The following is a 16,703-nucleotide window of genomic DNA, read 5'->3' as shown; positions in this document are numbered from 1 at the left end:
CTGTTACCACCCTCCTCCTTTTCCTCCTAAAACCAGTTGTCTTCACAGATGTCAGTGGCCTGCCTAGAGCAGCTCTAACAATCAACTCGGAAGTGCCCTTCACCTCCAAAACCCCAGACGCTGCTGTGTTATTGTTTATAACAGACACAGACTCATTCCCCCGTCAGACTGATATATTTAATTAGTTCCTTGAGGAAGCAGCACCTAGACACCAGGGAGAAATAAACTGAAGCACGCGAGTCATGAGAGAAAGTCAATTGGCAACAATAATTTATCAAGAAAAAATTTTAAAAACAAATTATATTTAAGTTCAACTTAATATCATACAGAAGCAATGGATGATAAACACCCTTTTCTCAAAAGTCCTTTATTCTTAACCTCATCAATGACCACACTTTTACTTCTACTGAATCCCTTCACCACACCATGTAACAGGGTGCTTGCCAGGCCAACAGTGTCCCAACACAGAACTGCAGAAACACAGGAGCCAAGGTGCGCAGTGAGAGCAACCGGCTGTGAGGCTCAGGCCTCTGCCAGGCCCCTGCTCACTGCACCTGTGCCCATCAAGCGCATCCTTTCCTCTACAGTGAAATGTGCATGTGTGTGTGTGTGTCTCTGTGAATATATACATATATACATACACACACATATATTTGAATACAAAGACATAAACAAATACTTTTCCTCCTAATAACCACTTAATCAAAGTGATACCTGTTGGAGGGGAAATGTTCCCCAAAAACCTTCTAACTAAGTTGAGAGCTAATTAGTGGACCAAGGAGTACTACTTGAGGAAATATCTGACAAGTACTTGGCTCAACTGTTATGCAGTAAATGTTGACAACTACAATTTATAATAAGCTAAGGAAGCTATTTGATTTATAGCCATTTCCATATCCTCCACCTAGAATAATCCTTTTTTTCTTAGAAACTAATACTTTCAGGAAAGAATTGAGCTATACCAATAGGGACAAAATGTCATTCTGGATTCTGCAAGTTTCTTAACTCTTCAGAGAACTGACAATAGGAACTTTGAAGGAAAATTAATGCTTGTACCAGGATTATTCCTTCTCCCTGCTCCAAACTCATTAGCTTAGAAACTTTCAAGATGTCGAAGCGATACCAGCTAAAAGTACCACTCTGCCCTTCCCACCCTACTGCTCAGTTCTGCCCGGTCAGGATGAACCCAGAGGAACATGACTTATACTAACCCATCTGGAAACTACCTGAGAAGCAATCATCCCTTAGAGGCCAGAAAGGAGTGCCCTATATAACCTCTCAATGTTCAAGTCTACCAATTTCTAGGATGTCTGACTTATATGGTAGTTTTCTTCTCTCTTATTTCAGATCATAACGGACAAGAGGAAGATAAAGACATTCGTGAATAAAAAAACAATCTGTTTAGCTCTGCCGGGACTCATATTACATTTAATATGAATGTAAGAGCCTCAAGTCTAAGGGCTCAAGATCTGAAATTGCAACCGTTTTCTCTTCTCTTTGACAATCAGAGAAAGCTGTCATCTTTTGAGTCCTATTATGCTCCAGGTTCCCGAGTGTGTAAGCCTTCCAGTTACAAAGGAAAGAAACACCTGAGAAGTCTGGGTTATGTAGCCCTCTGCCTTCAGCACTGCCTCCTATTTAAGAGCAAGGCATTCCTAGAAACAAACTGCATGTCTCACCCCAGACATGCTGTGGTGTTAGATGAATCTGCAATGTTTCTCCCTAGAATGGGAGGTATCTCAGATTTCCAGGTGGATTTAAATTGAAGAGAAAAAATAGCTATTATGCACACAGCAAACTGGTCCTCATCCCATGAATGTTTCTTCTACCGTTTAACCCTAGTACTAAGGTCTCTAAACAAGACAGATATTTCCATAATTTGGCAAAATTTAAGTGGGATAAGGATCATTCGACTGTGTGCAACATTTCTATTTTTCTTTCTTGTGATGGTTAATTTGTGTCAACCTAACTCAGCCATGAGATGTCAAGATACCTGGACAAACATTATTTCTGAGTGTGTCTATGAGGGTATTTTTTATAAGATTAATACTTGAATCAGTAACTGAACAAAGCAGATTTCCCTCCCTAATATGGGGGAGCCTCATCCAATCAGCTGAGAGCCTCAACAGAACAAAAAGGCTGATAGTCCTGCTAGGAGGAACTCCTCCTGCCTCGCTGCCTGAGTTGGTTCATCAGCCCTGTCCTGCCTTTGAACTCAAAGTAAAACATCGGCTCTTCTTGGGTTTCCAATCATTTGCCTTTTCAACTAGAACGTACTCCATCAACTCGCCTATGCTCAGGTGTTTGGAATCAAATTAGAATGCCACAGTTGTCTCTCAGAAAAATTGTGACAGCCTGGAAAGATCTTAGAACCTCTTAGCCTCCATATCACATGAGCAGATTCATTATAAATCTATACATGTATACACACAAGCACACACATATCCTATTAGTTCTGCTGCTTTATAAAACCCAAATAGATTGCTTAACCTAAATTAACCTGAAGTCTGAGATGCCTCCTATTTTAGGAAGAAGCACTTCAGGTACATAAAGTGGGAGGAGTCTGGGACAGCAAAAAGTGAAGAAATTTTCAGATAATTTAGACTGTTACTAGCTATTCTGTGTACTGAGAAAGTAAATCCCTATTCCAGCACTTCATTTCCATCCTTCTAGGAAGCTACTGAGATCCTTTCTAGTTCTCTGGTTTTAAGTAAAAATGCAAACGCTTGTCCTGGCATCTCCAGACACTTAACAGGCAGACAAAGTTTCCAGGCTGTCACAATTTTTCTGAGACAGTTGAATAGTGGCCATTAAATATTCATAATATACCTCACACTCCCTCCAGCTTCTCACCTGCCCTCAAAAGCAATGTTTATTTGGAGGCTAGATTTCAATAGGCTTAGTTAATAGCTCACATTCTCCAAAGAAACAAACTCTACAGAGATATGACATGAGAGGCATATAAAAAACATCTTTTATTTCCTCTTGGCCCAACCTGAATCAGACCTTATGGACACACCTTTTACGGGCAGGCTATTAATTCAGCAGGCCACTTTTCTGTCTCTCTTCCCTCCCCTATCATCTACCACTAGAGATATCATCTATATCTCTAATCCCCTTCCCTGACCCCCCAAATCAGAGTATAGTGCATGATAGTCAACAAAAACTAAGACAGGAGCCAAGAAAGAGACTCTCTTAGAGGCCTTCTTGTTCTGATCATTCTAAACTATGACCAGACTAACAGGGCCTCTGTAACCCTTTTGGGTGTACCAACAGTACCCATCATTTCCCTTTGAGGCTTTGAGATTCTGAAGACATTTCTAATCTTTTTAAATGCACCAAGCAGCATATGTATGTAGATGGGACACTGTTAGGCTAAAAAAAAGTAAGGCCTACCTCTCCTAGACCAGGCTGTTTTGAACATGATCACAATAATCAGTTTGATTCCAAGAATATCCAGAACCAAGCAAACAAAGGTTTCAGAGATGATCAAAGGGCTTAAAAAAAATAAAATAAGGCAATGTAAAAATCTCAATTCCTAAATACCAATGAATTACTAAAAACAGTGAACAGAAGCAGCAATGAAGGCATTCTATTTCTGTGAGGGAAATTATTTTAAAGTCCCCAGGACAAAAGACATAAACAGTGAGATGGGGATCATTAAAAAATGTCAGAACCAAAGATTTCAAACATGTGTCCTTTTTTGCCTGTATGCTGCTCCACTTTCGAAAAAAGGAGCCAGAATTAGATTCCTACCAACAGAAGACCCTAAGTCACGTTGGCTGGTTTCTGCAGAAACTGCATCTTTTGAAGTAGTCTTTAAAAACTAAATGAGAAAACCAGAGTATAATGAATGATAAGCCACTTTCTCATTCCCAATGTAATTTTTCTTTGATTTGCTGAGGGTTCGAAGTCATTAGTCTTAGATTTCTGAATTAATCTGACCTTAATTCATAGCTAATGTGGCCAAGAGTATATGCTTTTGTATCAGTAGGACTTTTGGGCTCTGGTTCCACTGTATTTACCATAAAATACACTAATGATAGGATGGAGGCTGGACAAGGGGGTGAAAACATCTATTAAAGGGCAACCTGGCAGATAGCAGGACCCTAGCTAGACTTTAAGGAACTAATTCTATTCTGGCAGGGGGAACCCACATAATTAAGTTTCACACTTATAAAATTATCACTCTGAATTCAGCAATAAGAGGCATCTGGTTTTAGATACAATTCCATCTATAGATGCTAACTTTAAATTTAAAGAAAACACTCTGCATTAATATTATGGGTTGGGGTTTCTTACACGATTCCTAATTCCACCGACTATTTTGTTTTGATACAATTCACAGCTATGGTAAGAAGACTACCACAGCCCTGGCTCAGACGTGGTCTTTAGATTCAGAAAGTCCATCGGTCATGTAGCTGGTTGTCACTGCTAAATCTGTTGCTTGCAGAGGCCTCAGAGTTGTGGGTTTGCCAAGTAGAGTCCTCACCATTTAAGCTCTTCCTACATATAGGACATGTATCGTGCTGAAACAGAAAGATATCAGTCCATGTAAACAGCTTGACCTGAGAAGTTGTAGGTACTAAACACTTAGAAAATCCTGAGAGTTGGCTGGTAGAAAAACAAAGTGCACACTGGGCTCCAAGGTGTTAACACCAGGACATCCCCCAAACAGAACTTTAAACGCAGAGAGAGCTTGTAACAACAGCTAACACATACCATCAAATAGAACTAACCAGAATCAGTGACCTGAGATGATCTAGAGCAGGGGCCAGAAAACTTTCTCTGTAAAGGGACTGGTAGTAAATATTTTAGGCTTTGCAGGCTAAATACCACCTGTGTCGCAACTACTCAGTGATGTCACATGAAAGTAGCCAGAGACAATTTGTAAACAAATAAGCATAGCTGTGTTCCAATGAAACTTCACTTACAAAATCAGATGATGGGCCACAGTGACCTGTCGGCTATAGGTTTGCTAACCCCTAGTTATAGCCAAACAGTAATTTAAGAAACAGTAATGGTGTTACTAAGAGTTAGCCGGGGACTAAAATCTAATCTTCGTTAACAATTAACTACACCCTTACGCTGAAGCATTCCCCTGACAAGATGTGACTGGCATAGATGCCTGTCACAGATAAGAGTTGTCTGTACTCACCAGTTCCAACCACGGCACAATACAACTGCTGTGAAAGAAGTGGTTGCAGGGTAACTGCCGGACTTCCTCTGCAGCTGTGTAATCTTCTTTGCATACTGGACACTCTAAACCCATATCTGTTGGAGGAGGAAATGCCTTTTAAAGTAAACAAGCAACAAGAAGGAAGAAAATACTAGCCCGATTTCTTTAACAACCAAAGGAATGCATAAAGAAAAGACACAAAGGGCATCCAAGGTGGAGGCAGATAGGAAGCATGAGCTTTATTTCAAAACTAGAGGCCCGGTGCACAAAAATTTGTGCACTGGGGGGAGGGGGGGGGGGGGGGGGAGTCCCTCAGCCCGGCCTTCGCCCATTCACAGTCCAGGACCCCTTGGGGGATTGTCCACCTGTCGCCTTAGGCCCACTCCCTGGGGGATCAGGCCTAAGCTTGCAGTCAGACATCCTTCTGGCAGCCAGGGAGCCCTCAGGGGATGTCTGACTGAAGGCTTAGGCCCCCAAGGGATCGGGCCTAAACCATTAGTTGGACATTCTTAGTGCTGCCACGGAGGTGGGAGAGGCTCCTGCCACCACCTCTGCGCTGGCCAGCCATGAGCCAGCTTCTGGCTGAGTGGCACTCCCCATATGGAAGTGCACTGACCACCAGGGGGCAGCTCCTGCATTGAGCGTCTGCACCCTGGTGGCCAATGTGCATCATAGCAACCGGTCATTCTGCCATTCAGTCAATGTGCATATTAGCCTTTTATTATTATATAGGATGTCCCTATTTCCCCCCTTTTGCCCCCTCTACCCAGCTCTTGCCTCCCACTTCTCTCTGGCCATCACCATTCTGTTGTCTGTGTCCATGGGTTGTGCATATATTTTCTTTGGCTAATCCCTTCTTTAAATTCACTTCTTTAAATTTTTATTTTCAGATAAGTGCTTATAACTGCACTATTATATATTTTCTATTATATCATTTAGAATTAAGATATTTTTTAATTGAACCCTTGTAAATTTTAGCACAATTTAATAAATTATGCTAGAAGCAATTAGGAGATTTTTCATGTAATGCAGATACATTTCAATTAATATTTTATTAATTTTTAATTTTTTCATATTTTAATTTGAAATAATCTCATACATGTTAAAAAAAACTATAAAATACTACAGCATATTATATGTACCCTTCACCCAATTTCTTAGGTGTTAATAATTTAAACATAACCATTATACAATTAACAAAATTCAGAATATATTTTTCTTATAATCTCTTTAATGTTACTTAATCCATTTACTTTGTTTTTGTTAATCTTCACCCAAGGATATTTTTCCATTGAATTTTAGAGAGAGTGAAGGGAAAGGGAGAGACACATTGATTGGTTGCCTCCTGCACATGCTTTGATAGGGACTGGGGATCAAGCCAGCAACTGAGGTACATGCCCTTGACTGGAATCGAACCTGGGACTCTTCAGTCCACGGGCTAATGCTCTATCCACTGAGCAAAACAGGCTGCAGCTTAATTCATTTACTTTTAATCTATGTGTCTTTATATTTAAAGTGGGTTTTGTTTTTGATTCGCCCTCATAATCTATCCTTTAATTGGTGCATTTATGCCACTGACTTTCAGAGTGCTTACTGATAGAGTTACTACCATATCAGGCGGCTTCTGGGTCTTCTGGGTCCCGCCCTACCTTGCCACTGGGGACCCGATTGCGTCCCCAGCGGCAAAGCAGGTCGGCTTCTGGGTCTTCTGGGGCTGCCCTGGATGGCGGCGCACTGGCAGCTCGTGCTGTCCCACCCTGCCTGCAGTATGCAAATTAGCCGCCATCTTTGTTGGCAGCTAATTTGCATATCACGCTGATTAGCCTATGGGAGGCGTAGCGAAGGTACGGCCGATTACCATGTTTATCTATTATTAGATAGGATGGGGTTCATGGTAACAGACTGGGATTTGAAAAGGAAGACTGATGAATGTGCCTACTGATTGCATTCATCTGATAAGACCTACTTTTCCAAGTAAAAGGTTGGAAGAAATAAACTAGGGCTTAGGCTAACTGTTAGGTAAAACAGGAACATATTCCCAATGTGTGACAGACTTCTGGCAGTTTCTTCTTAGGACCTAACACTGGAAATATGTCCACCACAATCGAGGGACTCATCTCAGTCATCTTAGTTGTTCCAGTTCAGTTTACCCTATTTTCCACATTAGGCATCCTCTTCCAACATGGTTGTCCAAAGCTATCTGAACAAGCTGTAGTTAAAAACTGTACCAGCAGGTGGTGCTGCAGAACTGCAAAGCTCTAGGGCAGCTCCAAGTCCAGAGACAGGAAGCCCCCTTCTCCGAGGACACCAGCCAGTCTATTTCCCCTGCAGGATCCTCTCTGTGTCCCACAGCGCTCAAGGCAGTTGGAGCAAGACTTTCTATTTAGTAGACGCACTGCTTCCTCTCCATTCCTACCACCTGTGGACTAATTCTAGCTGTTACTTCTTATGCCTCATCTATGGGAACAGCCTCCCAGGTAGGATCCCTACACCAGGTCTTCAACTCTATAAATATATACTACACTTTGGTATCTGCTCATTTCCCCTAATACCAGCTCCATAGCACTCTCCAGTTCATCTTCACTTGGATTCTCAGGTGGTGCCTCAAAAATCAACAAATTAAAAATATTGTATCACCTTCTTACCAAACCAGGGACTGTTAACAATCCCTCATTCCTGATAATGCCAGCACCACCTCTGTAGTTGCAAAGCTGCATTATCTTAGAATCATCTTTGACCTTTGCCCTCCTTCAATCGATCATGCAATCAGTGATGAATGCCTTTCTCTTCTGCATCTACCCTTTCCTTTCTGTCAGCCTTGTCACATCACCTGAACCCCACCTAGATGCTGTAACAGCCCCTCACATTCCTGTTTCTGCTTTCTTCCCCTTCCAATCCACTTTAGACACCACCTCCAAGTTAATCTACTCTGCAGACCACTTAAATTCCCTTATCCCTCCATTTGAGGGTCTACAAAACTTACCTCCCCTCAAGATATTCACGCCTCACTACTCTGCCACAGCTTCAACGTCCAGCATGACAAGATCTACCTTTCCTATCCAATCATACCTCCCAAACCAGATTCTATTTCAGGTCTGATAAGGTCAGACCTGATTCAGACACTATATCCATGCGAACATTTGAACATTGGTTCATACTTTTCCTGAAATAGAATGACCTCTCTAAGGAGGCCCGTCCTACCTTTAAAATCTGACTCTAAATGTGTGGGGAAAGAAACTCCCAGTCCAAAATAATGTCCTTTATCACTAAATTCCTCCAATGTTATAAATAAAATATCTATTCCTAATGTACCTAACTATCGAGTTGATATGAAACCAATTCCCAGCCTCTCATTTATATCTTTTCCTCTCTCCCCAGAGTCAGTAAGTAGCATCTGCTCAACAGTATTTTTTTACACTGTTATCTAATTATTTAGAGAGTTTTGCTTCCCCTAGTAAATTCTTCAAGAAATCAAGTCTTATGTATCTTTGTACCACATGGTAATTGCTCATGGTACCTAATGAAGAGTAGGTACTTTCCTTACACGGCACCATGGTAGGAATTTGAAGAGTGCCATAGGTTCACCTGAAGATCCTTAGTACAGGAAGTGCTGGAATTGTAAACAGAAGATGACAGAAACTGAACCTACCAACTTGTTCCTGAGTTACTGTCACTGTTGGAAGAGATGTGATCTTTTCCTTGTCCGCTGGGGGAGGCCCCGTGTTTTCCAGCTGTCCTAAAAGCTACAAAAAAGAAAAAGAAGTGGTGAACATCTAACTATCCCTGGGTAACGAGTTGCTCTAGCCAGAACAAACAGTGCAGATATTAGAAATGTTAGTTGCTCTTGCTTCTGTAAGGCTCTGAGAGGCACAGGTTTCCTCTTACTGCCGCCATAACACTCCTGATTGTTTTACAATTTCAGAGAGACATCTGTATAAGTCTACAGACAGAGCCTATCATTGCAAGGCCCGCCTTTGGGCACAAAGCAACTTTAGAGGCAGCAAAAGGGTTGTGACATCATGAATAAAACTAAAGCTTAACACAAAGTAATACTTAACTGATCCAAAAACTTCATTCTGCTGGAAGGAAGAAAAGGGTGGGAGTATGGAAAGTAGCATAAGGTAAGCCAAGAAATTGGTAAATACTGCCTATAAGATTTGGATATAAACAACATGCTTTCTATTCTCAGCAATCCACAAGGGAAATGAAAAAACCAATTAAATTAAAATTAACATTAACAAGTGGAAACAATTATCCATGGCATGGGAATACCTTTTTCTCTGCCTCCTTGCCCTACTTGCTCCATCTGGCAGAAATCCCTGCTTCAGCACATGAGACCTTCCTTTTTTTGTGAAGTAACTTGTTAATAGGATCCTCACAGGCCTGAACAAGAGGCCAAAAATACAAAATACTGTTTGTTATAAGAAAAGGCTTTTTTAACTGATTTTTTTTTTCTTGAGAGGAAGGAAGAGACAGAGAACCATCAATTTGTTGTTTCACTTATTTATGCATTCACTGGCTGATTCTTGCATGTGTCCTGACTGAGGATCAAACCCACAACCCCGGGGGGTATGGCAACGATGTTCTCTGAGCTAACCAGCCAGGGCAAAAAATCTTTTCTTCCTATGGAGGTGAAGTGATCTTCAAAAATGGTCTTAAGATCTAGAAGATAAATGGGTACTGAGCTAAACCAGCAAATCATTAGCAAAATGCAAACCCACAAGCTCAAAATATTAGGGAACGCAGAGTGACTGCCATTTCAGAAAGTAGCAGGAGAGCAGGAAGCCTGCGGAACCATGAGACACAGTGAACAGACACCTTCAACAGGCAGCTCCTCACCTGGGTGACAATGGCATCAAGCCCTGTTTGACCCCAGGCATAGTCCCCAGGGTTGGAGTGCAGCATCCCGCTCCTATACGTGAGATGAGACAGACAGCATTAGATGAAGTGACCAGGCTCCGCCTTACACCACAGAAACACTGGCAGAGGGATCCTGCTCTCTCAGACCTGCAAAGTCATAAGTTCTCTAAAATCAAGTGGCAAAAAAAAGTTCTCAGTATTTCCAAGGTCATACAGATTATCCAAATAGTCTCCCATTCTCTAGGAATTTTTCCTAAACTGAACGGAATAAAATGTGAAGCCCCTTGAAATACCACATGACACACAAGAACAAAAGGATTCATTGCCTGTTGGTTAAGAAAAGTTGATCTTCCCTGTACCCACTTACATTAAACATAGATGGAGCAGCTTTCTAAGAGTTTTTCCCTCATGACTGGACAAAATCTGGAACAGACCTCACCCGTGGTTCTGAACAATGAGGAGCTTTCAAGTAGAAGCAGCCATCGCAGTCTCTCTGAACCACAACTTAAAACAATACAAAAGAGATGTGGCAGTATCTCTGCGGAGCTGCTGGTGCACGGCCCTGGTTGACGGAGGGAATATGTTCAGAGAAACTAGAGGTTAGAAAATAGAATAACTGTGTGGATGAACTGAGGTCACTCTAAGCAAAGAAAGGCTTTGGGGGGCAGAGTCAGAAGTAGCAAAATAATTGTCCAGACAACACCAACCATATGTAAGTGTCACTCTGATACTGAATTATAGTCTTGTTTCTTCTGATGAACCTTCTTACTTAGAAAAAAGCATTATGTTTTCAATTTCAGAGATTCTTAAGGAATAAAATCTTCCCATATGATTAGGAGAAACCCACAAATCAGATAGTTACCAAGCCTGGCAGGAACCTACTCATTCCCCACCTCAACACACTCCAGAATCAGACACATCCAATGCCCAGACAACCTGGGGACCAGAATGACCCTTGTGAGCCTGAACAAAAAATTAAGTTCTAATTCACCCTAGCCGGTTTGGCTCAGAGGATAGAGCGTCAGCCTATGGACCAAAGGGTCCCGGGCTCAATTCTGGTCAAGGGCATGTACTTCGGTTGCAGGCTCTTCCCCAGCTCGAGCCCTGGTCAGGGGCGTGCAGGAGGCAACCAATTGATGTGTTTCTCTCACATTGCTATTTCTTTCTGTCTTTCCCTCTCTTCCACTCTCTCTAAATATCCGTAAAAAAAATATCCTTGGGTGAGGATAAATAAATAAATAAAGTTTTTTTTTTAAAAAAAAGCTCTAATTAAGTTTGAGTTCAGCAAATAATGGCAGCCTGACAGCCTGCCAATCGCATCTGTATATTCACCTATGAAGCTCTTTCTCTTTCTTACCATGGCACAGATACTAAAGTTAGCTAAAATGATGCTACTCCAACAGAATAAAAAAGGCAATTAGTTACTTACCAGGTAAAAGGGGATCCACCAGGAACTGCAGAATTTGCAAAGAACCCTGCAAAGATCTGTTGTATTATTCTGTTGGAAAAGAAAAAGTTAGGTAAGACAAGAGACTACTGAAAGTACTCTACAAATATCCATGGCTGACCAATCCCACCAACCCCTTCTCCAAGCCACTATGGCTTTTCACTATTATCTATATACTACAGGCCCAGAACACGAAATTTATGCACGGGAGCGGGGGGGGGGGGGGGGGGGGGGGGGGGAGGGGGGGGGACGGGACGGGACACACCTCAGACCAGCCTGCACCCTTTTGCAGTTTGGGAGCCATCGGGGGATGTCCAACTGATGGCTTAGGCCCGCTCCCCACAGACAGACAGCGGGCCTAAGCTGGCAGTCGGACATCCTTAGTGCTGCCGCAGAGGCGAGAGAAGCTCCTGCCATCGCCGCTGCGCTTGCCAGCCGTGAGCCTGGCTTCTGGCTGAGTGGTGCTCCCCCTGTAGGAGTGCAAAGACCACCAGGGGGCAGCTCCTGTGTTGAGCGTCTGCCCCCTGGTGGTCAATGCACGTAATAGCGAGTAGTCATTCCGCCATTCGATTTGCATATTAGCCTTTTATTATATAGGACTAGAGGCCCAGTGCACAAAAATTTGTGCACTCAGAGGGTGAGGGGAAGGGGGGGACCCTCAGCCCAGCCTGTGCCCTCTCCCAGTCTGGGACCCCTCGGGAGATAACGACCTGCTGGCTTAGGCCTGCTCCCAGGTGGCAGAGGGCAGGCCCAATCCCTAAGTGCAGCCCCTGGTCAGGCTCAGAGCAGGGCTGATTGGGGAGTTGGGGAGCCGCCCCGTCATGCACAGAGCAGGGCAGATCGGGAGGTTGCGATGCCACTCTCAGTCACGCTCAGGGTATGGCTGACTGGGGGGTTGGGACACCGCCCCCTGTCACACTCAAGGCAGGGTTGATGGGGAGGTTGCGGCGCCACCCTCTGTCACACACAGAGCAGGATCCATCAGGGGGTTGGGGCGCTGCCCCCTGTCACGCACAGAGCAGGGACCATCAGGGGGGTTGGGGTTCCATACCCTGTCACACACAGAGCAGGGCCAATCAGGGGGTTGGGCACTGCCCCCTGTCATGCACAGAGCAGGGCCCATCAGGGGGTTGGGGACCTCCCCCGTGTCACGCACAGAGTAGGGCCGATAGGGGAGTTAGGGCACCTCCCTCTATCACCCACAGAGCAGGGCCGAATCAGGGGGTTGGGGCGCCGCCACTGTCACACTCAGGGCAGGGCTGATGGGGAGGTTATGGCTCTACCACGTCACACACAGAGCAGGGCCTGTGGTGGTGGGGAGGGAGGGTTGGGGCGCCACCCTCTATCACCCACAGAGCAGGGCTGATCAGGGGGTTGGGGCACAGCCACTGTCACACTCAGGGCAGAGCTGATGGGGAGGTTATGGCTCTACCCTGTCACACACAGAGCAGAGCCTGTGGTGGTGGTGGTGGGGGGGGGGGGTGTTGGGGCACCGCACCCTGTCACACACAGAGCCACAGGGCGATCAGGGGGTTTGGGCGCTGCCCCCTGTCACGCTGATCTGGTGCCAGGAGGCCTTGCGGCTCCGCTGATCCCGGTGCTGGGAGGCATATTACCCTTTTACTATATAGGATAGAGGCCTGGTGCATGGGTGGGGGCCGGCTGGTTTGCCCTGAAGGGTGTCCTGGATCAGGGTGGGGGTCCCCACTGGGGTGCCTGGCCAGCCTGGATGAGGGGATGATGGCTGTTTGCAGCTGGTCACACACCCTTCAGGGTGGGGGTCCCCACTGGGGTGCCTGGCCAGTCTGGGTGAGGGACTGAAGGCTGCTTTCAGGCTGGCGGTTGTTGATTGAAGCTCCCAACTGCTCCTTTTTTTTATTTTATTCTGGGCCAGCTTTAGCTCTGGCTCTAGCTCTGAGAGCAGGTATCTGGTTTGTTTCGGTTCTATAATCGAAACAATGTATAACTCCAGCTCTGAGATCCCGGGCCTATATTTGTTAGAATGTTTCAAACTGCCAGCTCAGAGGCCGGCAAGTCAGGCGGGGAACGTTGCAGTCTGTAGTCACTGGAGCAAGCAAGCCTCATGTTCGCTTCCAGCTGCCTGGCTGCCGGCCGCCATCTTGGCTGACAGTTAATTTGCATAAGGATACGCTGATTAGCCAATGGGAAGGGTAGCGGTTGTACGCCAATTACCATGTTTCTCTTTTATTAGTGTAGACTAGAGGCCCAGTGCACGAATTTGTGCACGGGTGGGGTCAGGCTGCCCACCCCCAATCAGGGTGAGGGGGGGCCGATTGGGGACGAGGCCAGCTGGGGGAGTTATTAGTGTCAAAGATCTTTGAGGGTGTATACATCTTTGCTGTTGGCTTTCGGATGAGTTGAAGCTTCAAAGGTGCTTTAGTGTCATGGACAGTTACAGCTTCTGTTTCTAAGCCTCTCCCTAGACAGGTCATGCGGTTTAGTTCCCTGCTGACAAACCCTCTAAAGAGAGACCATGGTGTGATGTGGCTGCCCTCTTTGGTAGTAAGCAGTGGAGAGAGAACGCAGGAAAATGGTGGTTGTGCTGGGCACCTCTCCTGGACACCTGACTGACGGTCCAGGCCGTGAGCAGTTTTCCTCCTGATCATTCGTCACTTAGAATCCTGGTCTATGAAGGCTGGAGAGCATTTACTTATTTAGAATCACTGAAGGTCACACTTCAGTGATTGGTGTGGGGAGAGCCGATCGGGGGTAGGGCCAGCAGCGGGGAGGGGCTGCGGGTGGTTGGCTGGCTGGCCCTGCCCCTGATCGGGCCGGTTGGCCACCGCAGTGTGCGTTATAGCCACCGGTCATTTGGCCGCTTGGCTTTTATAAATATATATAGACTAGAGGCCCGGTGCACGAAATTTGTGCACTGGGGGGGTGGGGGGGGGGGGGGTTCCCTCAGCCTGGCCTGCGCCCTCATGCAGTCCAGGAACCCTCAGGGGATGTCCAACTGATGGCTTAGGGCTGCTCCCCATAGAGAGCGGGCCTAAGCCAGCAGTCGGACATCCTTAGTGCTGCCACAGAGGCGGAAGAGGCTCCTGCCACCGCCGCTGCGCTCACCAGCCATGAGCCTGGCTTCTGGCTGAGCGTCACTCTCCCTGTAGGAGTACACTGACCATCAGGGGGGAGCTCCTGCATTGAGTGTCTGCCCCTGGTGGTCAGTGTGTATCATAGCAAATGGTCATTCTACTGTTTGGTCGATTTGCATATTAGCCTTTTATTATACAGGACTAGAGGCCCAGTGCACAAAAATCGTGCATGGGGGGGACTCCCTCAGCCCAGCCTGCACCCTCTACAATTGGGGACCCCTTGGGGGTTGTCCGACTTCTGGTTTAGGCCCAATCTGTGGGATCGGGCCTAAACTGGCAGTCGGACATCCCTCTTGCAATCTGGGAACGCTGGCTCCTAATTGCTCACCTGCCTGCCTGCCTGATCACCCCTAACCACTCTGCCTGCCTGCCTGCCTGCCTGATTGCCCCTAACCTCTCTACCTGATTGTCCCTAATCACCTCTGCCTGCTTGCCTGAGCACCCCTAACTGCTCCCATACCGGCCTAATCGGCCCTAACTGCCCTCCCCTGCAGGCCTGATTGCCCCTAACTGCCCTCCCCTGCCAGTCTGGTCTCCCCTAACTGCCCTCTCCTGCCGGCCTGATAGTTCCCAACTGCTATCCCCTGCCTGTCTGGTCACCCCTAACTGCCCTCCCCTGCCAGCCTGACCATCCCCAACTGCCCTCCCCTGACGGCCTGGTCGCCCCCAACTGCCCTCCCCTGACAGCCTGATCGTCCCTAACTGCCTCTGCCTTGGCCCCCACCACCATGGCTTTGTCCGGAAGGAAGTCGGACGTCTGGAAGAGGGTTGGTTGACCCAGTCTAATTAGCATATTAACCTTTTATTAGTATAGATAGATTATATAGGATAGGATTGCTTAAATGGGGGGAAAAGCCTTTTTCAGCAAGAGGAGATGCTGTTGGCAGACAAAAACACATAATCCCTATATCTGGACTGATAGCCATATGCACTATACTGCCAAACCGGTCATTAAAAAATTGAACTGAAAAAATAAAAATAAAAATAAAAATAAAAATAAAAATAAAAATAAAATTGAACCGCTTTCTTACACCTCACACCAAACAGCTGTGGCCCTTAAAACCCCTCCTCAGGTTCTGCCTTCGCATTTCACCCAGATTAGGTTCTGAACGGTCGGTTTCTATGCCAGTCAACGTCAAAAGCTCCGCCTCCTAGGCAACCATTGGCTCCTGGCACTTCACCCAGACTTTGTTCTGATTGGTCGGTTTCTATGCCAGTCAGTGTCTCCGGGCCTATCTCCAGGCCTCTACCCAGCCTAATCTGCAGCCACCACAGCAGCTGCTGATCAGGCCCTGCCTCTCTCTCCAGGCCTGATTCGCAGCTGCTGTGGCAGCAGCGGGGTCATTAGGCCTCCAGCTTGGCCCTGGGCTGGAGGCTGCCCCGCCCACCCCCACCCCCTGCCCTGCCTGCCCACTGGCCACCAGCCTTGCTGTGATAGGAGCCTGCGGGCCGCAGGGGAGGGACCTAGAGGTGCTCCATGAACTTCCTGGTGACCAGTCATTCATCTGGTCGTTTAGGTCATGATGGCCCCTGGCCTTTTATAATGTAGATATGCATTACCTATAGACACAGATAATAGTGGTGAAGGCCTAGGGCAGGGCAGGATTCAGGTTGAGGGGGACAATAGCGGGGCGAAATTGGGACATCTGTAATACTCTCAACAAAGATTTTTTTTTTAATTTTTTTATCAGCAGTCCTTCAAGCATAGCCTTTAGGACCCAATGGTGAGAAATGGGTGACATGCTTAATGCCCTGACACAGAGCCTTAGAAAGTAATATGTGGCATTCTCTGATACTATAGCACCTATAGCAGAACACAGTTTTTACTTGGCAAAAAAGATGAGTGGAGGGGAAAACGACTACTGAATAGTCAATAATATTTACTTACACAGGTGAAGCTTCTTTTCATAGTATGTCTAAGGTAAAAAAAACAGGTAGGCCTATTTAATGAAAACATTAAATAATAATGTTGCTAGAGAGGGAAAATTTCATCAAGACAGTATTTAAATGTCTAAAATATAAAATGCTGATTTAGAGCCAAAATCACTGAGTTTGTAACACCCATAAAGAAAAGGGGGGGAATGGAGGGAGGTGCCCATGTTTA

General features: G+C 45.8%; 1 protein-coding gene across 2 annotated transcripts in view; it reads right to left on the bottom strand.

Annotated features, from left to right (window-relative positions):
* Positions 1-253: 253 nt before the first annotated feature.
* The window catches only part of RNF115 (ring finger protein 115), an 80,376-nt gene continuing 63,926 nt past the window's right edge, over positions 254-16,703 (bottom strand). For both annotated transcript variants that reach the window (XM_070396930.1, XM_070396931.1), the window contains 5 exons: positions 11,469-11,537; positions 10,019-10,091; positions 8,829-8,922; positions 5,159-5,274; positions 254-4,529 (listed from right to left, as the gene is read on the bottom strand). In XM_070396930.1, coding sequence (XP_070253031.1) covers positions 4,398-4,529; positions 5,159-5,274; positions 8,829-8,922; positions 10,019-10,091; positions 11,469-11,537 — 484 coding nt within the window. In that variant the 3' untranslated portion in view covers positions 254-4,397. The remainder of the gene's footprint in view (positions 4,530-5,158; positions 5,275-8,828; positions 8,923-10,018; positions 10,092-11,468; positions 11,538-16,703) is intronic.

The sequence above is a fragment of the Myotis yumanensis genome, unplaced genomic scaffold, assembly GCF_028538775.1.
Source record: "Myotis yumanensis isolate MYYU_CA2020_CCGP unplaced genomic scaffold, mMyoYum1.0.hap1 SCAF_17, whole genome shotgun sequence".
In the NCBI taxonomy this organism is placed as follows: Eukaryota; Metazoa; Chordata; class Mammalia; order Chiroptera; family Vespertilionidae; genus Myotis; species Myotis yumanensis.
The sequence above is the reverse complement of the archived record's forward strand: the minus strand, read 5'-3'. Positions and strand labels throughout refer to the sequence as shown.